This window comes from Mustela lutreola, chromosome 1, assembly GCF_030435805.1.
Source record: "Mustela lutreola isolate mMusLut2 chromosome 1, mMusLut2.pri, whole genome shotgun sequence".
Classification (NCBI taxonomy): Eukaryota; Metazoa; Chordata; class Mammalia; order Carnivora; family Mustelidae; genus Mustela; species Mustela lutreola.
Genome location: NC_081290.1, coordinates 66,706,786 through 66,734,598, shown reverse-complemented (window position 1 = coordinate 66,734,598; position 27,813 = coordinate 66,706,786). Strand labels below are relative to the sequence as shown.

The following is a 27,813-nucleotide window of genomic DNA, read 5'->3' as shown; positions in this document are numbered from 1 at the left end:
TACTGTGGTTATTAAAAATAATCTAGAGTCTGAATTTGCATCATGCCGTGTCTAAGTGTTGTTGAGATGCTCTGAAGAGAAAGTGTCAAACATGTTGCATCTCGCTTTAAGAAGCCACTGTCACTTCATAACCTGGGAGACTGTGCTCTAACCCCACGTGTGATCGGATTCCAGACACCAGAGGCTCTACTCCCTGCTGGACAGGCTTCGTCTCGCCACCGCACCTGGCTCACGCGGCCCTTCTCCTCTGGGCACGTCCCATCCGCTGGACAGGGATGGGCCCCTGGCACTGGAGACCATGGTTCCAGACAAAGTACGTGTCCAGCCCGTGTGCATGTGGCATGAGGGGCCCACTCTGCACACCAGCCATTCCTGTGCGTCTTCTACATCTTTGGCAAATCTGGAGCATGTAGTGGGGCAGCTCAGGCAGCAGGACATTCTGGCACCTGGTGTGGTCCCTGGGGGCTCCCAGCCTGCCATTCCTTGCCAGCAGTGGAGAGGGTCCCATCACTGACAGTATTCCTGAGGCCCAGCCTAGGCATGAACAGAACTGTGGGGTGAAAAAGAAAATGCTGGCTTGGCATCTTGGCATCAGGGAGATGGGAGAGTCAGGAAAGCAGTGGCTGTAGCCTGCATAGGGTTGTGCTCACCCACTTGGCTTGTCTGCGCCTGTCTGCCTCTCCTTAAACCTACTGACCTCCTGTGTGGTGACTGTGCCTTCCCAAGGACCCTGGTACGTGGTCACGACCCTTGCTACTCACATCTCAGAGCTGGGGACCGTTTGGGGCCTTGGCTGATTGTTGGTACCCTGCTTTCTGGGGGAGGTCAGTGTAGACCTGAGCTTGGAGTTTGAAAATCCATAGTCTAGGCACAGAACGGCAGTGCTAGGGTGAATGCTGCACTGTCCTTGGGAAGAGAGGAGCATTGCAAACACCCCAGTAGAAGACGTTGGGAGGCAAAGGGTGGACAGAGGACGAGGGCACAGAGTGGAGGGCCTGCTGCCCTAGTACTTGAACTGAGTTAGGAGGATAGGTGGGTGTTCACCAGGGGAGGGGAGAAGCAGAGGCTGTCCAGGTGGGAACAGCAAGTCCCAAGATACAGCCTTTGTAGTGATTCCTATGGAAAAGGCTGGTGGTTTGGTGAGTGGCTGCATCGCCACCTAGAATCCAGCTGGAATCCAATTTCACAGAAGCCACATTCTTAGTCCCCAGGAGGCCACTGGTCCACAGGATGTGAGGGGCAGTGGGTAAAGAAACAGCACACATAGTAGAGTTGAAGCCCCTTAAAAGCCATGCCAAATTTCATTGGGTTATCCACCTTTTTCTTCCCAGGACTGGTACCTGCGTCTAGTCAAATCCCAGTGCTGGACTAGGTCAGATTCTGCACTGCTGGAAGGGGCAGAACTGGTGAATCGGCTTCCTCCCAGTGACATGAGCACATTCATGATGAACTCGGTACGGTGGAGAACAGCGGGGTGCTGGCAGGGTGCCTGATTTGTTTTATCCTCATGTGACTAGCTTAGGACATGGGCCACTCACTTTTCTGCCTCAATGGCAGAGACTGATACAGGCTGGAGCCTGGGAGACTCCAGTCTAGATGGGACAGGACGCAGGGTAAGTCTAATCCAGGTGGGACAGGACGTTATTTCAGCTGCATTAGAGTCCAAAAGGAGGTAAATTGTGTCTAATTCAGCTTCCCATGCATTTGAAGAAAAGAGGTTCTCTTAGGTTGCAGTCTGTTCTCATCGTATGTCCTCATCATCATGAGGACAGGTATGAAAATGGTGTCATGCTAGATGATTTTAACTTATCCTAGTGGTGTTCTGGAAGTTGATTTTAGTAAGACCCCTCCCACTGTTTTATGTGGTGAGGTCCCTGTACCCCTACATCATCCAGTGAGGCCCCACTCCCTGTTACCTATGGTGTATATAACCATTCACAATGTGTAGTTAGGCTTACACCCTACAGATCATGAGGTCTCCGTCCCCACCCTTGATGTTATGCAGGAATGCAGGCTGGGAGGCCTTGCAGAGCCTTGTGTCCCTGCCCTTAGCTCCTGGACAGGTCCTGTGGGGACTGGAGACCCCAGTTGCAACCAGCTGCAGCCTTGGCAGCTTTTGTCCCAGACCTCCAAGGATGAGCAGCTGGCTAAACCCTCAGGTGTTTAGTGCAGCCTTAATGGGCCATGTGGGAATGGGGCACAGCAGGGCCCTGGGGGGCAGGCAGCAAAGGAGGGACCGGTTATGGGTGAAGGGACTTGGGGCAGAGGCACACAGCCGTATGTTCCCAAGTACTGATTTTTCATCACTTTGACAGCAGTAGCTGTGTTGAAAAAACTGCATTGGCTCAAACTCAGCTTGCTAAAATCAATTTAAGCTCCATTCAGTGAAAGCTGATTTGCTGAATGATAAATTTGCTTAACGATCCAGTTACTGAATTTCTCAAATTCAGTAATTGGACTTTTTAATAGCTTAAAAGTTCTGGCTGTAGCAGAAAGGTTCAGTTTTGGTTACTGATGATGACATAGGCTTTTCTGATTGTTACCTAAAATGAGATGAATATTCTTCGTGAAAATTGGCCCAAAAAATCAATTTTTAAAAGTTGGCAAAACCCAGTACAACTGGATCCACTGTCATAGAAATGCTGCTTCTCACCAACAGTTGTGGCCATTTTGGTTTATTTTGGCTGCCTTTAGACATAACTTATCTTTCTCAAACTCGGGGAGTGTTTGGTGTTTCACTGGATTTCTTGGGTGGTATGTCAGCTTCATTTTGTATTTTCATCACTTATAAATCACATATGTTCAGTTTCTTTTTTTTTTTTTTTTTTTTTTTTTAAAGATTTTATTTATTTATTTGACAGAGAGAAATCACAAGTAGATGGAGAGGCAGGCAGAGAGAGAGAGGAAAGCAGGCTCCCTGCTGAGCAGAGAGCCTGATGCGGGACTCGATCCCAGGACTCTGAGATCATGACCTGAGCCGAAGGCAGCGGCTTAACCCACTGAGCCACCCAGGCGCCCCTTATATGTTCAGTTTCTTATTTCAAACAAATCTGAAGGCATAGAAAAATTTAAAATCTTTCTTTAATACCAAAGTACCCCAAAGAGACCAGAAATATGCTTCGCAGAGCATATGGTATTTATTCTGGGAAGTAGAATATTCTTCAAAATACATTGCTGTGGTTTACTTGTCTGTGCTTTCTCCGAAATGTTTGCATTATCCTTTCTTCTGTTGTGTTTTTCTTGCCTGGTTGAAAGTGTGTAATTGTTGAACTTTTAACATCCTAATTCAGGAATTCAACTTAAGCCTGCTGGCCCCATGCCTGGGCCTGGGCATGTGCGAAGTCTCTGGGGGCCAGAGGAGCCCCCTTTTTGAAGCAGCTCGCCTAGCAACTCTGGACCGTGTGACCAGCCTGGTTCAGCAGCTTCCTGCTGCCCATCATGTCTTCCAGCCATTCCTGCCTGTGGAGGCCACTGCCTACTGGAACAAGTTGAATGATCTATTTGGTAGTTAAAATTAAAACTTCTTTTATTTTTAAAAAAATGCCCTAGAACAGTATTGTACTTTGCACTGAGTAAAGGTACAATAAATGCTGTTGATAAACTGAAAGCATATGCAGAGATGACCAAGAGACAGGGCTAGGGACCCTTGGTCCAGTTGTCTTTTGGTGTGTTTGCCCCTTTGCCGTTCCTCTGCCTCCCCCTGGAGGAACACTAGCATAGGCCTCAGAGGACAGCGTGTCCCGAGTCACACGCACAATCTCGTAGATTCTCTGAGAATGGACTGACTGCCTTTTCCGGGTCATGAGCTCCTGCTGGAATTGTGTTCACCCGCAGTCTTGTGTTTCAGGGGATGGCATGTTATATCGGTCCTTGACCACTCTGGCCCGGGCCCTGGCCCAGTACCTGCTGGTGTTCCCCAAACTGCCCAGCCATTTGCACCTCCCCCCTGAGAAGGAGAGGGACACTGTGAAGTTTGTGGTCATGACCCTCGAGGTAAGTCTGTGCTTCTGTGCCAAGACACTGTCACTGGAGAAGTAGGAAACCCTGGAGCTGTGCAGTTGGGCACCTTCTCTCCTCACTGGGGGGATAACTGCGAAGGGTCAAGCACTGCATCCGTTCCCTACTTTCCTGAGCCCATTCACCCCTCTGGCTGTGGGGCTCCTCACAGGTGCCTTGTGATGTTGGCCACACAGCACTTCCTGTGCCTACTTTCCAGCTGGCCTGGGACCTGGGCTCCTACCTATGCCTTCTCCCCGAGGCGTGTCTGGGCGAGGGCACAGGTCTTAGAGGAGGGTCTGGTGGGGAAAAGCAAGGAGGACTGGAGAGGTGAGCAGAAACCTTCCAGGGTCTCCCAAACAGTGGGCAGAGTCCTGTGCTTGTGTGTGGTTCTCGTTCCTTGATTCTAAGATGCCTTCAATTTCTGGATAGACATCCATTAAATATGTTTTCTCTAAGGAAAAGGAAACACTGCGAATGTAGTTTGGATCCTGATTTTAGATAATTAAAGAAATTAGTCTGGGAAAATTATTATGTTTTAAATAGAGTAAAAACCTGGATGTTTCAGGCATGGGAAATTAAGCACTCTGTGTTAGCACTTATGATCACCCCCCAAATGTGTACATACTGTGGGTGCATCACCTTTCCATACAACTTGTGGCAAACAGTCTAGCCTGCATCCTTGCAGCCAGAGGGCCTGAGCTGTTAGTCAGCCTGAAATGGACATTGCTGACTCAGCCTCAGCTCCACCCGTCACTTCCCAGCAGGCAGAGAGGTAGGTGTGAGGAGGGTGCACAACCAACGGGCCCTGGTCTGGACCCGGGCCAAGACAGATGGCCGCTGACACTAGTCCTGGAGGTTTTGGTGCGGTGCTCAGGCCAGCCGGCAAGCGGACAGTTCTGGTACAGCATGGTCACTGCCAGCAGCAGTCCATGCCTTCCGTGTGCGGGGCAAGATGGGCTCTGTTGTCCCATTTCACAGACGAGGAAAGCAGGGCTTAGGTTTGGTGGGTTATTTGGTGGGCATTTGATCCCAAGCCTGGCTGTCTCCAGGCTCCATGCTCTCTGATTCAGGCTCTGACTCTGACTGAGGCAGGGCCTGCCTGCACCCTGGGAGCCCTGAGAAGCTTAGCCTGGAGACCATGTGGTCAGGGAAGGACTTCTAGAGGAGTCCATGAAGCTGCAGGAAGGAGGAGCAGTGAGATCAGGGTGGCTATCCTGGCAGAGAAGCAAGCCTGGGCACCCTTGGGAGCGAGTGGTCAGGCTTGAATGTAAGGGAGTCGGTAACAGGGTACCGTCCCTCTTGGAGTGCAGTCAGTCCCACCAGCCTCTCGTGTTTGGGCCAGTTCCCGGAGAGCTGGGGGTGGTTTGCTTCCCCGACAGCCTGAAGACAGGAAGGAAATGGGCCTGAGCCTTTGGTAACGCCAACCTCCCCTTTAGGCCCTGGCGTGGCATCTGATCCATGAGCAGATCCCGCTGAGTCTGGACCTTCAGGCGGGCCTGGACTGCTGCTGCCTGGCCCTGCAGCTCCCCAGCCTCTGGAGCACACTCTCCTCCCCGGAGATGGTGACCCATGCCTGCTCTCTCATTCACTGTGTCCGTTTCGTTCTGGAAGCCGGTGAGTCTATGGCCATAGCATGTTTTTCTCCTCTGTTACTGGCACCAGCACTCAGCTTTGCAGATTGGGGCACATGCCTTTATTTCATGTCACCTGTTTACCAGGGGCCGAACCAGGAACCGGAGGTGACTTGGTGGATAAAACATGGGCCTTGTGTACATCTCTAGGGGCTTGGATTCTGCGCTGGAATTGGATTTAAATTTGCTTTTGTAGTCATTTTGCTTAGATTTTGGAGTTCCAGCTTTCATAAAAAATACTCCTAATTTTATGTCCCTTTGATCCCTGGTCCTACTTGACTGTTTCATGCTTTTAGTCCCACATGACCATAAGATTTAATAAGATTACATTAGGAAGATTGTTTTCTGTTATAGTCAAAATGCTTGTTCCTATAATGCATTGTAATAGTAATATATTATAAAATAAAATGACTTATTCTTTTCAAGGGACAGTGTCCTTAACAAGGGTCATTAACCAGAATTTCCCAAAAATTGGACATTATAGTTTACATGTTAGAGGGTGTTTTGAAGTTTCATTGTTTAAATTGTTTTCATCTGTGCATTTGTAGTCAGCTTGAAAACGAAGATCTAGGGAGTAATTTTTCAAAGCCAGACTTCTTGGGGATCGCAGTGATGCTTTTAGCAGTAATGAGTCACGAGCTGTCTGATAAAGACCTCCAGGGCAGGAGGTGACAAGCAGCAGGCAGTGGAGAGCCGTGGAAATCTCAGTGTAGAAGTCAAGTCCTGTGCCTTTCAGACTAGTCCAGACACTGATGCCCATGTCTCCTACTACCTAAAACTGACTATAGGAAATCTACACCTCATTTGACTTAGTCTGTCATCTTGAAATCTTTGCATGAATGTGAAAATTTGAATAATAAGGAAGAGTAAAAGTGTTTGGAAATTGTGTGTTCTGTTGTGATTTTTAGTTGTGGTGCAGCCTGGGGACCAGCTTCTTAGTCCAGAGAGAAGGATGAACATCCCGAAGGCTTCCAGAGAGAACGAAATAGATTCAGACACACAAAGTAAGTCTCAAGATTCATTCCATCCATCCATTCTTCCTTTCTCCCCCCCCCCTTTTTTAAAGATTTTATTTATTTATTTGTGAGAGAGCGAGGGAGAGAGCACAACAGGCAGGGGCAAGAAGAGTGGACTAGGGAGAAGCAGACTCCCCTCTGAGCAGGGAGCCTGATGCAGGCTTGGATCCCAGGACCCTGAGATCATGACCTGAACTGAAGGCAGATGCGTAATTGACTGAGCCACCCACGTGCCCCAAGACCCATTCTTTCTTACCTGGCTTTTATGAGGGCTTGAAATTTATTCATAAAAGAGACTTTTTAAAGGGTCAGTGTGGACACTTAAAAGCTTACTTAATTTAGCTACGTTTTGTTGCTTATCTCCAGAGTTGAGGGCAATTTGAGTACGTCACCTTGCGTGTGCTCCCCACCCCCTGGTCACAGCTGTTCTTCCACCCTTGGGCTCTAGGCCTCGCCCCCAGACTCGGTTCCCTGAGCTCGGGGTGGGGTGGGGGGAGCCACAGGCTGCGTTCCTGCCCTGTGTGCTCACTGTCCTAAGTGCTTGCCAATGAACATTTGTAGAGTGATGAATGAGTGCATGAAAATACTAAGGGACTTGAGGTTCGTGGACCTGCCCACACAAATGTTAGGTAACCCGATGCCTATTTCAGCCTCTGTTTTGGTGGATTTTTAAATGAAAGTTACTGCTCTTCCTGCAGAATAAACATCCACATCCCACCCACTTTAACCCCTTCCAGCTCCTCGGGGCTTCCAGTCTTAGATGTGTGCCATGGCTGTGCATGTTCTCTCCTGATTCAGGTCTTTCACTGGCAGTGTGGCAAGGCAGGGCGGGAAGAGAGCTCTTGGCCAAGTGACTGCTTGTTCCTGGGGGCCTCCCGGCATCTTCACCGGGGGTGTGGCTGGAGTGCCAGCCTGCGGCGGATCCAAAGACGAGAAGCACATGCCCTTGGCGGTTCTTGGCTGCCTCTTTTATGGAACACTCTTCCTTGGAATCCTGGAGTCTTCGCCATGCTCTGGTGGCTTAGGAAACGTGCCTTTTTTCAGAACAAGTACATACATGCTTTGTCCTTTCGCCGGCACATGTGTCAGCTGGGCGTGGACAACGTCTTCCTGTCATTCGTGGTCAGCATGGTGATTTTTCTTCTGGTCGCCTGCTGAGGGTTCTGTGATCAAATCACTGTCCAGGAGCAGTGTGTTTCATGACCCAGCCAAGTTCCTCTGCAGGTGTTTTCCTTGAAGCTCTCTGGTTCCGCCAGCCCCCAGTCTGTGATTTCATAACTTCTTGTTGAGACAGGAGGGCTGTGCGGACACTCACCTCCCTGCTGGGCCACGTTCTAGCTGAATGGCCTTGGCAAGTTATTATCTGGTGCTTCTGCTGTACAGATACAGATGGCACTGACCCTGGGTTAGTGTGAGGATCACATACCTAAGAGCCCTGAGAACATGTGCCAATCTTGTTACGCTCAGCAGACTAATTTTAGTCATAATGTGAATTTCCATTCCTCTGAAAAGAGTTCAGGCATTTCAAGGGGTCGAGTCGGAGCAGACAGGCCCCCAGACAGGAGTGTGTCTAGTTCATGCCGACCCTGAGTATTCACCGGGCCCAGTGAAGACCGTCTGATTTCTTCCCAGCCCTAGGAGGGAACTTGCTCTTTTTATCACTTGGACAGGATGATAGCTCTTACAGAGTGACCATTGGGGCACCTGGCTGGCTCAGTCAGTGGAGCATGCGACTCTCGATCTTGTTATCAGAAGCTTGAGCCCCAGGCACAGAGTTTACTTAAAAAAAGTATTATCGAAGGCAGCTTCGTTGGGACTTGACTCCATAAGCCCATTGAGAGCCTCCTCTCCATATGACGATATTGCTTATCCTGTCGAATCTCCTGAACTGTGGGTTATACTCGTGCACAACCCCGAACGTTTTGTCAACTCAGCCAGTAATGTTCTGGCTCATACTTGTGTCAGACTCAGCGTGACTGCAAAGCGGTCCCTTCCCTTGACATGCTCTGGCTCTTGTCTAAGGCTGTGGGCTGTTCCTCAGTGTTCTGCCTTACGACTTCTAGGGGAGACTTGGCACCCTGTCAAAATCCCACCAGCAATCTGGGAGAGCCCCTGATCTCAGGAAACATGGAGCCAGAGATGGACAATGGAGTTTTCTGCACACTGGCAGAGAGAGCAGCGCAGGGTCCCAGGAGAACTGGGGAAGGCCAGAGCACGATGGCTCCTGGGTGTTGGCCAGTAGGTGCTGCCACACAGTGCAGGGCGGGCAGGGGCTGGGGTGGGGTGTGGGAGATGGGATGAAGACCGCAGTTCTGGCCAGCACGGAGAGGATGGCCAGTTTCGGTATACTGGATGGAGATGAAACTTGCAGGACCTTGGTACCGCCTGGGAGTCTAGGGGGCTCTGCGGCTGAGGCTGAGCGGCTGGCTGTAGGCCTGGGCCTTTGCCTTGGCAGGGGTGGGAAGAGCAGGAGCAGAGGTGGCAGCTTCGCTGTGTGTCTCAACAGAACAGGCCTTGGAACCCCGGTGTTTGTTTTCAGACCCGGCGTACATCACTGCAGCCTGTGCGATGGTGGCAGAGATGGTGGAGTCTTTGTCATCGGTGTTAGCCTTGGGGCACAAAAGGAACAGCAACACCCCTGCGTTTCTCACATCAGTGCTCAGGAACATCATCATCAGCCTGGCTCGCTTACCCCTCGTCAACAGCTACACACGCGTGCCCCCCTTGGTGAGTCTGCTCATTGCTTTGCACAGAAATCGGAATAACAGAGGTATGTGAGCTGGCCCTGGGCTAGGGGGGGCTCCTAGCAGGGAGAGCAGGAGCTCACCACTTAGGTGCCTCTCCCGGGTGGCCAAAGCCTTGCATGGTGCATAGGCCAGGCCTCTATCTGGCTTCCCCAGGCACAAGGTCCAGCGGTCATTGGTAGAAGTGCTGGCTTTTGCAGCACGGGGTGACACATTGCATGTGGGAGTGAGGGTTAATCTCCTGCTAGTTGGTCCTCAGGGTCAGGCGCGATTAGAGGGTAAGTCTGCACCCTTGGTTAACAGTGGATGGAAATCGTGCCCCTGGGGTATTTGCCTCTGGGCTCAGGCACCGTCTGATACCATTCGGCCATCTAGGCATGACCACTTTTGAAACTCCTGATTTCCGATTGTCCTCGGAATCAGTTTCAAGTCGGCATGTGTCCACAGTCTGTCTCAAGTAGCAGGAAGGGCTTAGTGTGAGTGGGTTGGGGGTCAATGGTGGCCGGACAGCCTCTCCCCGGAGAAGCTGCAGAGACAAGGAGTAGGGGCACCGGGTGAACACGGCATGGCCTCAGATCAAGGTGAGCAGGGACCAAGAGGAAGGGGGCTTGCATCTGCCTCGAAAGGACCTGTGTCTGCCCCTGGGCACAGCCTCTCTGCCGGTATGTGAGTGGGAGACACAGGGAAGACTGCCCCCCCAGTACATGCAGGACGTCTCTGTAGGTCTGGAGCCAGCTTGCTCCTCTAGAGGGGCGTGGGGAGCCACTGTGTGAAAGCCCCGTCCTAGAGGTCTCAGTGCCTGGACCAGACGTGATGGCGCAGGGTCTGGGGCCCAGGCTGTAAGGGGTGCTCCTCCAGCCGGGGTCTTCACTGGTGGAGCAGCCTGCACCAGGGCCCCACCAGGAGGGCACCCTGTCAGGGTGTGCAGAGCAGGTCTGTGACGCTGTGAGAGAGAGACCTTGTGTCTTCCTGAGCCAACTGAGAGGCAGTGGCACTGCGGAGGTGGGCTGGCCATGTCTCCGAGGCCCCCACGGGTGCGCCTGGGGCATTGGGAGCTGACGGGTCTGCTCCGCTGGCTGGAGGGGTGGCTTCTTCAGCTGCTAGGACCACCTCGGTTCTGCCTCAGGTTAGCCCTGTGTTGGTGGAGGTGACAAGTGTAGATGGTGCGGCTCTCTGTGCCCACCCACCAGGGACTCTTTCTGCGCACAGCCAAACCTCATCTGACGCCCATCTTTATCTAACACACCAGCTGCTGTTTGGGGGCAGGGCTGCTCCTGGCTGCGTCCCGGGGGCTGCCATCATGGACTTTGGAGAACTGACTGGGGAACAGCCAGCTGGGGAGGTGTGGGGTGGGTTGTGGCGGTCAGGGAAGTGGGAGTGTAGGAGATCTTGGGCAGCGCATGGAAGCTGTTTTTCGGAAGGATGGTGTGCTTGCTTTCAGGAATGTCTGTGTGAGCTGTCGGTAGGCACGTGGCCTCCAGAGAGAGACCGGGGGTAGAGAAAGGATGCTTCATGGTGTCCTCAAAGTGTGGCTGTCCTGTCTTGACTGGGGTCACTCTGTTTCTTTTTTGTCTTCTCAGGTTTGGAAGCTCGGATGGTCGCCCAAGCCAGGAGGGGACTTTGGCACAGCCTTCCCTGAGATCCCGGTAGAGTTCCTCCAGGAGAAGGAAGTCTTTAAAGAGTTCATCTACCGCATCAATGCACTAGGTAGCCTGGGTTTTTCTTCCAAAATTGTTAGTCCTCAGAGTGCCTAGTTCCTCTCGTCTGTTCCACAGGGGATGTAGGGCTTGATACAGTCATGTGTGAGTACATTCCAAGGTGAATACCAACTGTCACCGTGAAAAATGCTCCCCAGGTTGGTGCAGTGTTTGGGGGTGTGAGAGAGACGGGATGGGTGTTTAACACCACATCTTCACACAGCAGGCCTGTCAGAAGTCAGGACAGGCCCCTGGTGGCAGATCACACACAGCCCAGCTCAGCAGCTCTTATTCCCTTGGGTGCAGGGTGAGCAGGTGGAGGGAGCAGGGGAAGGGGGGCTTCATTGTGTGAGACAGAACTCCCCCCGGACGATGGGGACAGGCATCTTAGGCTCTAGAACTCCCAGTGTCAGGCCTTTAGCATCGTTAATAGATTTGGAAGCCAAATGAGACGCGACTGGCGCTGTCATCAGTAAAGGACAACCTCTGTGGTTTCCCGCCGGGTGGCTTCTCTACTTCCTGCAGCCCACAGTGCCTTGCCTTTTTGTCCTCATTTCATGGCTGGAGGCCCGATCCAGTGGGAGGGCTGTAGTTGGTAGGTCCCGAGTGGCTGTGTCCGGCTGTGGTGTTTCCTGAAGCATCTGGAATGGGTACCCCACCTGCCCATGAGGTCTGCCCTTTGTCCTTGTGACCCCGTGCTCTCAGGGTTCTGCAGAATTTGTGCTCCTCTCGATCCCATAAGGTTCAGGTAGCTAGATCTGTCTTGCCTCTCCTTTGCCTTTGAGTGAAGCAAGCAGTTGGTTACCGTGTCTGAAGTGCAGTCTCAGCAGTGATACAAGACTACCTCAGGCAGCTTCGTTTCTCTCCCGTCCTCGAGGTGGTTCCCAGGCGGTCTCCTGGCTGGCCCCTGTGTGCGGTCCCTCCCATCCTTGCTCAGGCACCCTTGTGTTTGAGTCCTTACTCAGACCTGCAGGAGGGACCCTGGGCAGCTCCACAGTCTCTTTCTGTTGTTGGCTTCTCCCTTGCCTTTGTCTTTGTCCGTTCTTCTCCTTTCCCCTAAATAAACTGTGTAAACATCTGTCTGCTGCACCTAATCCCCCCACTTCCAGTTTAAAAGAAGATCCTCAAGTTTATTGCTCTGGTTTTCTGGCCTTCAGTACCCCCTCCTGTTCCTTGTAGCCCGAGTGCAAGTGGCATGGCCACAGCCACCTCCCAGGCCACGTGTGGGAATAGGAAGCATGGCACTCAGCCCTCCCCTTGAGGGGCGCTGGTGGTGACTGTGCTTGAGGGTGACCTATAGGCACACCTCTGCCAGACACGAGTACCCGCACTGGGTGACACCCTTTTGATCTGTTCTTTAGACAGAATCAGAGAAACCATTGCCATAAGTTCTTTATTTTCAGCAGCTTCTCTGAAAAGTCACAGCGCACGCATGGCTCCCGCTCCAAGCGTGCAGTCTGGGGGCCTGCTGTCTGGACATGGCTGTGGAGCTTGAAGCTTCAGGCTGCGCTCTGTCTTTGGGGAAGACCTGGGAGCCTTCCAGTGAGCAGGGCAGGAGCAGCTCAGACCCACTCGGATGTGGCCTGCTGCTGGGACGTCCCTTCTCTTCACTGTGTCTTCACAGCAGGGGTGGAGATGGTGCCCCTTGCTTGTCGTGTGGCCTCAGACGTGTGTTCTTCTGTTTCTTTGTGGATGGAATGGAGCTGGCAGTGTGGCTGCATCTCTGAACCGGCATGCGGCTCAAGGGGGCAGCTGCGTGTCGACCCTAGGGGTGGGGCCTATTCCAGCTGCAGCCACCGCAGCCCAGCTGCCACGTCACATCGAGGCTGGGGAGTGGGTGACTCTGTCTCACATAACATTTGCATTCCTAGGCTGGACCAGCCGCACTCAGTTCGAGGAGACGTGGGCCACCCTCCTTGGTGTCCTGGTGACTCAGCCCCTGGTGATGGAGCAGGAGGAGAGCCCACCAGAAGTAAGGCCACGTGCGGGCCCGCACAGCCCCTGGCTGGCACCTGGGCAGTCGAGGCAGCTGGTGACCTGTTCGTGGGGGACCAAAGAAGGGCAGAAGGCTCGTTGTTTTGGTCTTGACTTAGGTTTACAAGGGTGGCCAGTCTAGTCTAGACTAACATTGCAGAGCAGGAGCAAATCCCCTTGAAGTTGCAGTGGCCTTGATGGCCAGCGGCTGCCACATTCTGCATTTAGGGTCAGTAGGGTTATACCTTTTCTGGGAAGTATGTTTGAGTTCTGCCTATCAGAGTTTACGTACAGCATGTAGGTTGGATCAGAATGAAAAGGCACGTGGTAAAGGCCGTGGATACGGGTACCTACCTGTGTTTGTTTGACTGGCGGGGCTTCTTAGAATGTTCGGATGCATCACATTCCTGTACTGTCAGTACAAGCCACATTCTGATAAGGCAAAGCCTGAGATACTGAAAGCCATCAAATAGAAATGTGGCACAAACTCATAGAAATGTCAGTTCAAAGAGTAAATGTGTCAGAAATCACGAGTGTCTTTAAATTCATGTATAGAACTAACAGGTTGTCATATGCAGAGTTCCTAAAATGAGGGAGAAAATTGAAGGGCAATTTCTTAAAAAGTAATTTGCCTTTGGAGATTTGTGCCTGTAGGTGACCTTGCCTTGAAAGACAGACATCAGCCATCAGATTTCTTTCAAGTCACAGATGTGGGGAACTTAGGCAGACAAAACAGGATCCTTGGGACGCCTCGGTGGCTCACTGGGTTAAAGCCTCTGCTTTTGGCTCAGGTCATGATCCCAGGGTCCTGGAATCAAGCCCCACATTGGGCTCTCTGAGCAGCAGGGAGCCTGCTTCCCCCCTCTCTTTGCCTGCCTCTCTGCTTACTTGTGATCTCTGTCTGTCAAATAAATAAATAAAATCTTAAAAAAAAAAAAAAAAAAACAAACCAAAAACGAAACCAAAAAACAGGATCCTTGCTGGGAAGGCATGTCCCTCTACAGCACTCGAGGCTCCCCATAAGACCCTGTGACCTGAGAACCACGGCCTTCGGGTTCTGTGTGCAGGTAGGGACAGAAGTGGTTTCCGGTGTCTGGACGCTCGTGACTTGATGAAGTGTGGGCTCTCCTTCCAGGAAGACACAGAGAGGACCCAGATCAATGTCCTGGCTGTGCAGGCCATCACATCGCTGGTGCTGAGTGCAATGACTGTGCCTGTGGCCGGCAACCCTGCTGTGAGCTGCTTGGAGCAGCAGCCCCGGAACAAGCCCCTGAAAGCCCTCGACACCAGGTGGGAACAGTGAGGCACCTGTCTGCCCTGCCCAGAGTGACCAGCGCCTTCACCCCGGGCCCTTTGGTCTGTTTCCAGAATGACAAACAGCACACTTTTGCATATAGCATGTAGCCTCACCATACGGAATGCAAATCCAGAAGGGATTCGGTGACCTGTGACAGTTGAGATCACTGAGTGTTTAGGGCAGACTAGCAGAGCAAGAACTAGATAAGGCCACGTGGACAGGAGTCCCCTCAGAGGGAGTGTCCTTTCTGATCACAGGGGCTTGTTTCCTGTAGGCAAAGCTGGAAGAAGCCTTGAGGTTTTTGCTTTTAGGATTTTGAAAGGAAGCAAGATATTCTTTAACCTTTGTTCTGAATTTTAGGTTTGGGAGGAAGCTGAGTATTATCCGAGGAATTGTAGAGCAGGAAATCCAAGCAATGGTTTCAAAGAGAGAGAACATCGCCACCCATCACTTATACCAGGCGTGGGACCCCGTCCCTTCTCTGTCTCCAGCTACGACAGGTACCTGTGGGAAGAGGGGCCATTTGTCCCTGGGCCAGAACTAACATGTGACCAAGATAATAACATCACCGGTCAGGCAGAGGACTGGAAGTGTCTTTGGAGGCTGTGGTACTCACTGCACAGCTCTAATTTATGAGTACCTGTCTCACTCAGGGCTAGGCGAGCATAGTGGTATTGAGGAGCTCGAGTCTGGAACTGAACTGGAATGCTGTCCCTCACCAGTCAGGCCATGAGGAGTGGAGCAGCACTCAGCCTGAGACAGGCGGTGCTCCTGGGAGGGTAGAAGTTGAACTAGTTGCTCCCGGGAAAAATCAACAGAGTTCCTCAGTGACTCCTGTGACTCTCCAGCTTCAAAGCAGAGAGCACTATGGCGAGAGACCCTTGGGGCTGGGCATCTCTGGGGCTGAGCTCCCTGCCCCCTGCTGTCCTCCCCTCCCCTGCCCTATATCTGCCACTGGCCAGGAACACCTGTTCTGTCTGGGCCTATGGGCTATGTGCCTGCCATGTAATGGGCACTGAAATTTGTCCCCCGGGCTTAAAAGAAGGAACTTTGGTGGGGGGGGGGGGGTTGTGGAAGGTTTTTTTTGTGTTTTTTTTGTTGTAGTTGTTTTAATACACAGGTTTTTTGTGGAACGGAAAGCGTTTTTTTGATTACCTAGTCTATTTTAGGGGTTGTTAGGTCCTGTGATTGTAAGCATCCTGAGAGCTTTACCTGGAGAGCATTCTGTGTGGCCGTACAGACACTAGACATTTACTGGAGCACTGGACCATGCTCAGGAGCGTGCACTCGATGGCCCTGGGTCCCTTGAGCAGCTTGTGCCCCTAGGAGAGAGAGGTGGCCTCACTCACTATCACAGGAGCTGGGGCAAGTGGGTGCCTGGAGAGGTGCGAACACCCCAGGGGCATGGGGGCAGGAGTCTCTTGGTATGGGGCACGTGTACGCTGGATCTGGTGGAGGGTTAGCCAGGGACCTCTGGCTGGGGGTTGTTTAGGGTGCAGAGTGTGTGAAAGACAGTGGTTGTAGAAAAGATGGGTTGAGTGCGGGTATCTGGTGGGTGCAGCTGGACAGCCTAGAACCAGGGCAGGGTCCCAGGAGGTGCTGCCCATGGACATTGTCGTCAGGGCCCCCAGAGTGCAGACCTGCTGGGCCACAGCCCCACCTGCAGCTATTGACCAACGTCTTGGCCACTCACCCCCAGTGGGTTCCCGAGCAGTTGGCTATTCCTGTGTTACAGAGGGAGCCAACTCAGCATGGCCGCGCTGGCCTGCCCGAGAAGGCCCCAGAGGCCCTCGGGGCTCTGCAGAGCTGTCCTCCTTGCCTCTCGGGGTGGGTGCTGCTGGACAGGCTCCATGCAGGATGGCCTTCACGGTGTTGTCACCCCCCAGGTGCCCTCATCAGCCACGACAAGCTCCTGCTACAGATCAACCCCGAGCGGGAACTGGGGAACATGAGCTACAAGCTTGGACAGGTCAGTATCGGTGACGGCTTCCCCTGCCTCGAGCAGCCAGGGCATGTCCCCCTGCTATCCTCACTCGTTCTTGTCTGCCCTGAATTTGGGCCATTGGATGCATCCAGAAAAATTACATGCATTTTTTAAATAAAAGGAGGGCTTTTCTTTTATTTGTTCTCATTTATATTCTCTTCTCCAAAGATGATGTAAGGATCTTGTGTCTGTAGTGATGTGAGTGTGTATAAGTGCAGCGAGGTGGTATGAGTCAGACGTTAGACCGCCAAGCTTGGGTGTGGTGAACACACAGTAGGGCCCTTGCTCGGTTTGGGCCCCAGGCATCCCTGCTGCCAACTCAGAGGGAAGTGGGGCCACGTAACCCAGTGCAGCAGATGGGGCGGCTCTGGGCACCAGGGCAACAGCTTCCTGGATGGGTCACTTTGAGCTGTGTGTTTTGTGTCCTTGTGAGAAAGGCAGGTCAGTGACACATATGATAGTGCAGGCCGAGGAGCCAGAGGACATGTGTGCGGGTGGAGGGGACACCCATGGGTGGCCCGTCGGCTGCCCTGTCCACATTTGTGTTCTCTCACACCTTACTGGTTTACTTAGCAGTTACACAGGACTGTTTCCTTTTTAGCTTTTGTTTCAGGGGACATTGGCCAGAGCAGGTGTTGGAAATACTTGATTGTCCCGTGGGCATCCCCAGTGGCCCCTGGCACAGACTCGAGGCAGAGCCCCCAGGCCCACTCCGTCCTACCCTCTCCTGCTCACACACACTCCTCCAGGAACAAGGAGCCACAGCCAGGCTCTCCATGCTGTCCTTGCCGAGACGTTTCTGCCCGAGATAAATCAGGTTGTTGGGGCTCAGTATCGGTGGTTCTACAGAAGTAGGTTTCTGAGGCACAGGCTTTGAGGGAGCTACCTTGGCTCTCTGGGGGTGCCTGACCTCCTCTTGGATCCAGAAGCAGTAGCCCCATTGCCTTCCTTCTTGAGCTTCTGTGTTTACGCACAGCCACCCGGAGTGGAGCCCCGACCGTAGGCTAGACTAGACTAGACAACCAGGTGGCTCCCGTGTCCCTCTGTACCGAGCGATCACTGACTTCTGGGGAGGGAAGGGAGCAGAAGGGCCGCCCTCTCTCGAGGCCCGAAGCTGGCTCTGAGGCTTCGTGGTTCCCAGTCCGTCTGTGGCAGTCTTCAGGCAGCCGCCTCCAAACAGCCCACTCCCCGTGCCAGGACCCCCACGACTGATGGGATCTGAGGGGGAAACGATGTTTGTGCTGAATGGGAGTTGGGCTGGTATGTGGACGGGGCTCACCAGCTCTGCATGCCAGAGGACTTCCATGCCAACAGACGTGTGGGAGCACGGGGCCTGTGTGAACTGGGTGCACGGGGAGGTGCCCTGGTGGATGGGAGGACTCCTGTCCCAGCACTCTGCCATCATCTTCAGAAGCAAGAGGAAGCGGGGGGCCTGCAGCTCGGGACAACTCCACGCCTGAGCACTGAGCCCACGGCCTTGTCTCCCCAAGGTGTCCATTCACTCCGTGTGGCTGGGGAACAGTATCACGCCCCTGAGAGAGGAGGAGTGGGAGGAAGAGGAAGAGGAGGAAGCCGATGTCCCTGCCCCGGCGTCACCACCCACGTCACCCGTCAACTCCAGGTCTCCCATCTGCCCTTCATTTCTACAATTTGAGGTTTCTTCTGGGTTATTTGATTTGTTTGGGGTACTGTTTGACATGAGTGTCTCATCTGTGTGTGGTGGGGTGGTCGCCCCTCTGGTTTCACTCTGCAGGAAGCACCGGGCGGGGGTTGATATCCACTCCTGCTCCCAGTTTCTGCTCGAGTTGTATAGTCGCTGGATCCTGCCGTCAGGTTCAGCCCGAAGGACGCCCATCATCCTGATCAGTGAAGTGGTTCGATCTGTAAGTTCGCCTTCCCTGCTCCCCCACAGGCGCGGCACTCGGGTAGTTGGCATGCCCGCGCTCACACATCCGCAGCAGTACAGATGCTGCGCACAGTCACATAGTCCACGGTCTCTGGGAACCTGGGAGGGCGCTCTTAGCGGCTTGCAGGTACAGGAGGTGAAATCCTATTTCTCCAGCCCAGGGAGGGGCCGCTTTGTACGTTTCTGATCTCTCGCCGGTGAGACTGCCGTGTGCGTCATGACATGGGGAGGCTCTGAAGGCCCCCTTGCTTAGCCACGTCCACCTTAAGGGCCCATCTCGTAACCGTTTGCTTTATTAGATGGGAGCTGGACTCTCAGTCCTGCCTCCACACCCCCTTTGAGAAGCTCCTGTGTGGGCAGTTGTTCTCTCTGTGGACTCGGCCTCCTGCGCAATCGAAGACCCCAAAGGGCATTTGTGCGAGGACTGGGTCTGCGTTGTTCACCAAACTGGGAGTGGAATCGTGTGGTTTACAAATAGTTCCTTGTGAGCCACTGTCTTCGCCTCCATACCATCATGTAGCAGGAAGTGAGTGAGAGTTTGGAGCCCACGACTTCAGTCCCTGCTTCCTGCCCATGGTCCAGCCAGCTAGAGGCGTCTGCACGGTCTCTGCCATGGGGGGGCTCCAGCCCTGACATGCCTCCATCCAGTAACGGCAGGCAACGACTTTGAGCCTGGTTCTTGCCAGTACGCAGCTTTTATGGTTCTTAAATCATTAGATACCTTGTCAAGGGGAAATACCCAAAACCTCCTTTTTAATGTGTAGTGAAAGTTTACAACCTGATTTTTTTTTCCAAAAATCAATAAATAGTAAGCACCTGTAATAAGGGGTTTTTTAATTTATCCATTTAAAATAACAGTGATTTTTTATTTTAAAATAGCACTTCTTAAACAATTAGTAAGACGAGCCTTGTTTTACATTTTTGCAAATCTCTTGACTGATTTTTTTAAAAGAGAGTTGGAGGGGCGCCTGGTTGGCTCAGTGGGCTAAAGCCTCTGCCTGGGGCACATGGGTGGCTCAGTGGGTTGGGCCTCTGCCTTTGGCTTGGGTCATAGTCTCGGGGTCCTGGGATTGAGCCCCACATCAGGCTCTCTGCTTGGTGGGGAGCCTGCTTCCCCCTCTCTCTCTGCCTGCCTCTCTGCCTACTTGTGATCATTGTCTGTCTGTCAAATAAATAAATAAAATCTTTAAAAAAAAAAAAAAAAGCCTCTGCTGAGCATAGAGTCCGATGTGGGGCTCAATTCCAGGACCCTGGGATCATGACCTGAGCTGAAGGCAGAGGCTTTAACCCACTGAGCCACCCAGGCACCCCAAGAGTTGGATTCTTATGTCTGCTCTGCCTTCAGTCTAATATCAAAGGATTTCTAGAAAAGTCCTCTCTATGGTCAGAAGAGAGTAGAAAGGCAGACAGGGTCTCCATGTTACCACGGAAGCAGTTCCAACCTTAAGAGGCCTGGGAGGCACCCCAGTGTCTGCTGTGTCCGCCTTCAGCACTGCTGCTGCCGGGGTCTCACTGAGCACCGTGTGGCCTGTGCCCAGGCCTCTGAGGAGGGCAGCGCTTCTGCCTGCGTGCCAGGTGATGGGGGAAGAAGTGAGCCTCTGAGAACTCAACATTTTGGGGAGATGGAATCATCCAAGCATTTATTTCTGAAATAGTGGCCCATTTCTCTGTCCAGGGCTTTGGACAGCCTGTACCCCAGTGCTATGGGGCAGGGGGGACCTAAGGGGGGCCTGGTGTTTTGCAGAAAAGCAGTTGAAGGGCTTTTCAGTGGCACCGCGGTTGTGACAGATCCAGGCGTCAACTCTCCCTGGGCATTGTAGCACAGAAGCATTCTTCAGAGGCTACTCGGTGACCAGTCCTTTGCCTGGTCTGTTCACGCCTCTGTTGTAGGTTTCCATGGGGGCCACTTGCATACCTGGCCAGGACTCCTTTGGGTACCCAGCATGTGCATTTTGGATGTTGTTGCTTACTTGCTGTCTGAACGTCCTGTGCCCCCAGCTCCTGGTGGTGTCGGACTTGTTCACGGAGCGCACCCAGTTTGAGATGATGTACTCGGCGCTCACAGAGCTGCGGAGGGTGCACCCTGCCGAAGACGAGATTCTCACCCAATACCTGGTGCCTGCCACCTGCAAGGCGGCTGCTGTCCTCGGGATGGTAAGTGTGGGCTGCTGTGGGAGCCACCTGGGGTCGGCCGCCTGGTGTTGTCCACAGGTGTAGCCTCGGCTTTGGACAACCTGGCACGGGCTGGAGGTCATCTGCCTCTTCGTGGGTCATGGTGAAGTGTGTTGTGTGGGCAAGCCTCGGCTTAGGGCTCTAGTACCCCTTAGGTCCGGGTCATCACAGTGACCCATCTTCCCCAGGAGCCAGGGGTGCAGGCAGTAGAAATGTGATGGCTCCTCCTCCAATCGCCCATGCCCCTCCCCCCCAGACCCCTGTGCTTCCTCTCACTGGAGCTTCCCTCCTGGGGGCCATGTTACCCTAGAAACCCTGCATGTCCTCCCCCATAGTCTGGTGCTCTGGTCTCTTCTTGGCAGGAGGGCACATGGTCTACTAGTGAGTCCTTTCTTACTCCGCAGCTAACTGACGAGAACTGGGCCAGTGGGGTGCACGCCGTTCTTTGTGCACCCTCACGTGGTGTCCGCTCACCAGATAGGCTGTGGGCACATGATCATGTTTGTGCACAGGCCCTGCCTTTGTTAGCTTGTCAGGGACGAAAGCTTGGCCTCCAGACAGCGCCAAGCTGGCTTGTGCTCTCGGCTACGTAGCTGCTGCCAGTGACCCTGGGGCTCAGCCTCCTGTTGGCAACAGGGACTCCTCCATCTATCCCACACGTGGGGGCTGCCTCCTCCACATCCCCATGCGGTTCTGTCTGTCCTGGTGCTGCGGCAGGTCTCCCCCACCCAGCCCTTTGTGGAGAAGGCCAAGACCAGGTCACACAGGACGTAGCAGAGGTGTGGGCCCACATCTGTGGCCTGCAGCCCTGCCTCTTGCCCTTCCTGGCTGTGGCCCCTGTTGAATTTGTGCCTCTGATCCCAAGTGCCCGGGCAGGTACCCTGCATCCTGGGTGGCTGTCAACTGTGGAGCCACCATCCAGGAGCAGGAACAATGAGCCCATCAGCTTGCCCCCATGAGCACGTCACTTCAAAGTGTGTGCTCTCCGGGTGTCGAGAGACACGTGAAAGCTGGACTTGAAAGGGTCTTTTTTGTCTTTGTAGGGGATTTCAGCTGCTGGCTGCATTTTCATCCTAATTGTGTTTTTGTACTCAGGCCCAGATCCCCCTAGACAAATGTCGTGTTGTCAATAAATTGAATAAGTTAAAAGCATTTTTCAGAAGATCCTGAGGCAATCGCTGCATGTTCACACTGTCCCTGTCCTGACGTGCTCGCAGATGTCCCCATGAAGGTGGGGGCTCTGTAGCCACATATTTCCACAGCGTTGGGGACCATGCCTCTCTCATGGCAGGTCCTGCTGGGGTTTGCAGAGGCAGGGGCTGGCCTCTGGTTGGGAGGGGTTCTTGGGAAGGCAGCACCCCACCCTGGCGTGTGCGCATTGGCTCACAGGAACCCTTGGTGGCGAGAGCCACATTTCCCAGCCGGGTGGGGGGTGGCTCATGAGCACTAAGGTCACCCCACCCCCATGCTGCTTTCTGCAGCTGCTTCTTCCCCAAGAAGGAGTGAGTCTGGAGGGAGGAGTGTGGCATGCTTGGTTTCTGTGGCACACCACTCGGTCTTGGGCACTGAAAGAACACAGGTAACATTTTGGTCCAGGTCGGTGTAGACTACTGTCCAGGGTCCCCAAGACCACCCTGGGTTTTTGCTGGGAAGATTCACATATACTCACAGCTGGAGGTTTATCCCGGTGAACACAGATAAGGCAAAATAGTGAAGGGAACAGGTACGGGGTGGGGGGCCTTGGAGGGACGAAGTCCAGAGGAAATAGGCACCAGCAGCCAGCATCCTCTCCCGGGGAGTCAGGTGGGACACACTCTGTTCCCAGCAGCGCCGTGTGACAACACATGTGGCATCCCTTCTTCCGGGGAAGCTCATGAGAGATGCAGAGCAGGGCTCTCGCCAGGGCTAATCCTGTGGGCCCTTCTCCGTGGCTCAGCTCCAACCGCAGAGCTGTTGGTGCTGACTGCAGCGTGGGAAGGGGACAGGAGGAAAGGGTGTTGGCACTGACTGTAGAGTGGGTGCAGACAGGGTGGGGGGCACGTCTGAGGAGCTGAGAAGGCTCCCGATGGCCAGGAGCCCAGGCGCCTGCCTAGGGCCAGTGCTGTGCAGGCCTCTCCAGCAAAGTCCTCGCAGTATACTGTCATCCTCTATAGCATGAGGTCAGCCCCTCCTCAGTCTCTCCCGTTGTGGTGGGCTAACCTCTGCCCCTGTGCCCGTGCCCTAGGACAAGGCTGTGGCAGAGCCAGTCAGCCGGCTGCTAGAGAGCACGCTGAGGAGCAGCCACCTGCCCAGCAAGGTTGGGGCCCTGCACGGTGCTCTCTATGTGCTGGAGTGCGACCTTCTGGACGAGACAGCAAAGCAGCTCGTACCAGTCATCAGCGACTATCTCCTCTCCAACCTCAAGGCGGTGGCCCAGTGAGTATGAGTGGCCTTGTGGGGTCTCCATGTGGGATAGGGTAGGGTGGATCACACATCAGGTGGTGGGGCCCAGGGTGGCACCCTTCCGTGGGGACGGGGGCCGAGGTCCCTGAGATACAGGGACAGCACATACCATCAGCTTGGTCCTCACCTCATGGTTTCAGCTGCGTGAACATTCACAGCCAGCAGCATGTGCTGGTCATGTGCGCCACCGCCTTCTACCTGATCGAGAACTATCCTCTGGACGTGGGCCCAGAGTTCTCAGCCTCAATCATACAGGTGAGTGGCCTGGGGCGGCCTGCTCTGGAACAGGAGTGGGCGTGCACACACGGTCACCCGTGGAGGGGAACGGTCAGGTCATTTTGATTTGGGGAATAGGCACGAGCCACAGAGGCCTGACCCAGAAGTAATTCTTCTCACTCAGATGTGTGGGGTGATGCTGTCCGGAAGTGAGGAATCCACCCCATCCATCATCTACCACTGCGTTCTGCGGGGCCTGGAACGCCTCCTGCTCTCAGAACAACTCTGCCGGCTGGATGCGGAGTCCCTGGTCAAGCTGAGTGTGGACAGAGTGAATGTGCACAGCCCACACCGGGCCATGGCCGCCCTGGGCCTGATGCTTACCTGCATGTACACAGGTGAGCTGTGGGGCCCCAGAGACTGGCCCAGGCCCACCCAGGCCTGGCAGGTTAGTGACCCTGGGCTCCAGGCCACATGGGCCTCCTGTCTCTGTGAGAGAGAAGCATTCTCATTCTTGGGACACAGACCATGGGGCCTCCCTGGTATTTGGGAGAGATCTAGAGTCTGGGATCATGGGGTAATGGGCTCAAGGTCACATTGCTGTACAGGCTTCATTCAGAGCCGAGCCTGGGGAACAGGTCTGCAGACCGACCACCGAGCCCTGTGTACCTGGGTCGGGCCCTGGGCTGCTGAGAGTTCCCTTCAGCTGGCTTCACAGCATCTCCCAGGGTTTGTTGAACTGCTGTGAGTTCAAGGCACAGTCTTCAAAACATAATAGTACTGAACGATTTGTTTCAGGAAAGGAGAAACTCAGTCCGGGCAGAAGCTCAGACCCCAGCCCTGCGACCCCAGACAGCGAGTCAGTGATTGTGGCAATGGAGCGCGTGTCTGTTCTTTTTGACAGGTAAGAAATGAAGCCCACCTTTGCCCTGAGCTGCCCTGGCGTGCTCGCTGGAGGCAGTTGCCTTCCCACGCACCCGCTCTCCTCTCAGCCTTGCCCCTGTGGTCCTCTAGCTTCCTACTTGTGTCCCGACCCGGCACACACCACATTCAAGGCTCTGCGGCAGTGGGCCATCCTTCGAGCTCAGCACCCAGGAGTCTGGGGTTGACCAACTCTGAGGTCAGGCCGAGTGCTCGCCCGTCTCTCGTGAAGGTGGCGGGGAGCACCCATCAGCATGGAGGCGTTAGGGGGAGCTTGTTAACGAGACAAGTCCTGCACATGGACTTCTGAGTAATCCTGAAGACATCCATCACGCTGCTGCCTTCATGGGAGAAGAACCTCGTGGTCAGAACGCGCTCGGCTGCCTACCCCTGGGGCGTGGGGGCCCAGCCTTTGAGCAGCATTAGTGGTAACTTCAGGGCTAGTGTTGAGTGGACTATGACAAACATTTAGACAGTAAACAGAAGTGCTTCTGGGGGCTTGTAGTTAATCCCCGCCTTCCCCTACTTCATGCGCTTGTGTCCAGGGTTGTCTCGGCTTGCTAGTTCTGGAAAATGGGTTAGGCACCTTGCCAAGCTCTTTCCCCAGGACAGGGTCCCCGGTTCTGACCCAGGCATCCCAGCCCAGGCAACATGATGTGTCTGTGGCCTTGGGAGGCCCATTGTGTGCCGCTCAACCTGTCCTATTCCTTCAACTCGGTCTGCCAGAAGCATCTGGCTTTCACTGGAGCACACTGAGCAAGGTTGTCCCTGTGTCCACTTGGGCCATGAGGTATTATGGAAAGCCAAGCACTACAGTCTATTTCTGTGTTGAAATTTAAAATGAGTATTTATAGCCATTCTTCCATTCTACACAGATCTGTCAAGCCGGGCCACAGCTGGGTGGCAGGCAGGGGAGCCCACATTCAGATCCCTGTCTTCATGGACTTTGTGCCCCAGTGCTAACCAAATAGACCAGTGTTTTAGTGAGTGCCCTCAGGTGTGCTACTTGGTCATGCTCCAGACACGAGGTGGGGACAGCCGTGGGCGTCACCCAGAGCAGCAGCCTCACATGTGCCAGGCTATAGCCAGCATCTGCAGCAGGGGATCTGAGCACACCTAGAAGGGGGCACGGGTCCAGTTTCTGAGTCAGTTCTGGCACTTTCCGCAGTGTATGGCCCTCCATACATACTCACGTGGCCACCCTCGGGGTGCAGACTGAAGTCTCGGGGGTGAGGGGCATCAGCAGGAGTGCGTACAGGCCCAGTCAAGGAAGAAGAAAGGTCCTTGCTGACTGCAGTGCTGTGGCAGCAGAATGGGGGGCTGAGAAGGAGGTCATAAAGCATTTGGACATGGACGGAAATGAACGTAATGTGTACAGGGTTCCCAGGAGCTTTTTTTTTACTCTCCAATGGCACCATCTGAAACCCTTTCTGCTTATTACTTGGCATGACTTGGAAACCCCTCTCTGAGTCAGCCCCCACCATGGGGTGGGGGCACTGCGTCTACATTCACCTGTAGGTCCCCAGCGAGGTCAGCAGGAGTGGGGGGGCTTCGCTTCTTTGCTCTTGCAGGTCATGTCCTAGGGCCCAGGCCATCTCTCAACTGGTTTCAGACACAAGGCCTTCTCAGGGTGAGGCCAGACTGACCTGTGTCCCCTCCTTTTAGGGTCAGGAAAGGGTTCCCCTGTGAAGCCAGAGTGGTGGCACGGATCCTTCCTCAGTTTTTGGATGACTTCTTCCCACCCCAGGATGTCATGAACAAAGTCATTGGAGAATTTCTGTCCAACCAGCAGCCATACCCACAGTTCATGGCCACTGTTGTGTACAAGGTGAGGGCATGGGGTCATGGAGCCGGGGCCCCTGAGGTTGACTCACCCAGACTTTTCAGACTGAATGCCTTTTACTATCTGTGTGTGCTGACCCAGTAGACTTGCCCGTGGGCCTAGTTCCTCACCTTTGAGAACCAGAAGCTTGCCATGACCCCGCCTCTCATCTTTCTCAGGTTTTCCAGACTCTACACACCACTGGGCAGTCATCCATGGTCCGGGACTGGGTCATGCTGTCCCTCTCCAACTTCACACAGAGGACCCCAGTGGCCATGGCTGTGTGGAGCCTCTCCTGCTTCTTCGTCAGTGCTTCCACTAGCCCATGGGTCTCGGCTGTGTATCCTTCCCTGGGTCCAGGCTGGCACACGGTAGTTTGTTTGTCAGCGTCTGGGTTCCTGTTTTCTGTTAGAGTTTTTACAAGGAATGCAGCTGTCAAATGACGTTTATCTTAAGCCTCGAGAGAGTGCAGCATTGGTAAGAGAACAGAAAGGCGAATGTTTACCACACTGACCAGGACCGCTGGGAGAGGTGGGGTGGGAGGGGTGCCCCGGGCAGCAGGAGGTTCCCGTGGACTCCTCCCGCCTGCCTTCGGGCCCTGTGCAGTTGGCTGTGTGGCTGATGCTGGTTTTCATTATTCCTGGTCCATTGTGCCTCGTGTCAACCTTGCGGGTGAAAGGCTTAAGTAAAGATCTAGTTCCCACCCCAAAAATGCTGGCTGCCAAAAGGGGATGTTCTTCTCTGGCAGCCTTCCCCCAAGACAAACGAGAGCCTCTGAGCAGACAGCGGTCCTGGTGCTGGCGGCTGGCCTCGCTCAGCATTGCCAGGGAGGGCCTGGGCTGGGGGGCCATGGCTCTGGCCTTCCTCTGTGGGAGCAGGGCCCGTGGGAGCATCAGCAGACAGAACTGTGCGGGGAGCCAGGCCAGGTAAGTACTGAGGAGTGGAGCACCCCCGCCTCGGGGCTCCCCTTCGCACTGGGCAGAGCCAGGCTTCTGGTTGCTGCAGCAGCGTCTGTTGGCCGTTCCCAGCTTGGCTAGCAGGAACGAGGTGGGAGGCAGCTGCTGCTGCTGTCCAGGTGCCCTGCCTCTGCTCCGGGCGGCCTGTGTGTAGACCTGTGTTGGGGAAGGACAGTCTGGTGAGGCCAGAGAGGCACAGACGGGAGACCATTCATTCTTCCCTCACTTGAGCTTTGCTCCCTTGACTCATCTGCCAGCCTTCCCCACGTCATCAGCAGGATGGGCAAGCTGGAGCAAGTGGACATTAACCTCTTCTGCCTGGTGGCCACGGACTTTTACAGACACCAGATAGAAGAGGAGCTGGACCGCCGGGCCTTTCAGTCTGTGTTCGAGGTGGTCGCAGCACCAGGAAACCCGTATCATCGACTGCTGACTTGTTTGCGGAACGTCCACAAGGTCGCTGCGTGCTGAGCGCCCACGTGGGGCAGTGACCCTGGAGCTGGGGATCCCGCCTGTGTCGGCGCAGCTCTGCACATGGGCATCCCTGCTCCCCTGTGTCGCATCGTGGCCGGGCAGGCGGTGTCCGGCTCTGCCACGTGACGGAGGAGCCCTGTGGCAGTGAGGCTCCTTGCAGGGAGCATATGCAGTAACGTGGGGTTGAGCCTGAGTCCTTGCGGAGGGCAGGGCAGCTGTGTCACTAACCCTCTGTGCCGCGGCTAGTGCGAGACGCCAGCTAACCAGCCGTTCCCGACCTCCCCATGCCCAGTCTGCTCGCGGCTGCCGGGCCACAGCTGCTCTTGCATCCAGGGCGGAGTCCTTGTGCTTGCAGGGTGGCCCGGGCCCCTCTGCTGTCCCACAGGCAGGAGGTGGTGCCAGCGGGCTGTGGGGAGCACTCCCCCGGGCTCTGCGGTGTATGCGGGTCCGGGGTGGGGGGGTTGCTGGGTACGTGACACCCAGCGCCATACTTCCCTTTCTCTGTTTTCTTCTCAGGATTTAAAGTTTAATTATATCAGTAAAGAGATTAATTTTAAGGTAA

General features: G+C 54.2%; 1 protein-coding gene across 2 annotated transcripts in view; it reads left to right on the top strand.

The window, feature by feature from the left end:
• Positions 1–27,813, top strand: part of HTT (huntingtin) — a 138,107-nt gene extending 110,294 nt beyond the window's left edge. For both annotated transcript variants that reach the window (XM_059166400.1, XM_059166391.1), the window contains 22 exons: positions 175–313; positions 1,332–1,454; positions 3,291–3,504; positions 3,848–3,993; positions 5,436–5,613; positions 6,539–6,634; positions 9,186–9,373; positions 10,971–11,097; positions 12,959–13,059; positions 14,197–14,351; positions 14,719–14,858; positions 16,245–16,327; positions 17,833–17,963; positions 18,096–18,225; positions 20,247–20,402; positions 22,645–22,835; positions 23,003–23,117; positions 23,263–23,476; positions 23,877–23,982; positions 25,665–25,827; positions 26,001–26,161; positions 27,035–27,813. In XM_059166400.1, the coding sequence (XP_059022383.1) occupies positions 175–313; positions 1,332–1,454; positions 3,291–3,504; positions 3,848–3,993; positions 5,436–5,613; positions 6,539–6,634; positions 9,186–9,373; positions 10,971–11,097; positions 12,959–13,059; positions 14,197–14,351; positions 14,719–14,858; positions 16,245–16,327; positions 17,833–17,963; positions 18,096–18,225; positions 20,247–20,402; positions 22,645–22,835; positions 23,003–23,117; positions 23,263–23,476; positions 23,877–23,982; positions 25,665–25,827; positions 26,001–26,161; positions 27,035–27,248 (3,271 nt within the window). In that variant the 3' untranslated portion in view covers positions 27,249–27,813. The remainder of the gene's footprint in view (positions 1–174; positions 314–1,331; positions 1,455–3,290; positions 3,505–3,847; positions 3,994–5,435; positions 5,614–6,538; positions 6,635–9,185; positions 9,374–10,970; positions 11,098–12,958; positions 13,060–14,196; positions 14,352–14,718; positions 14,859–16,244; positions 16,328–17,832; positions 17,964–18,095; positions 18,226–20,246; positions 20,403–22,644; positions 22,836–23,002; positions 23,118–23,262; positions 23,477–23,876; positions 23,983–25,664; positions 25,828–26,000; positions 26,162–27,034) is intronic.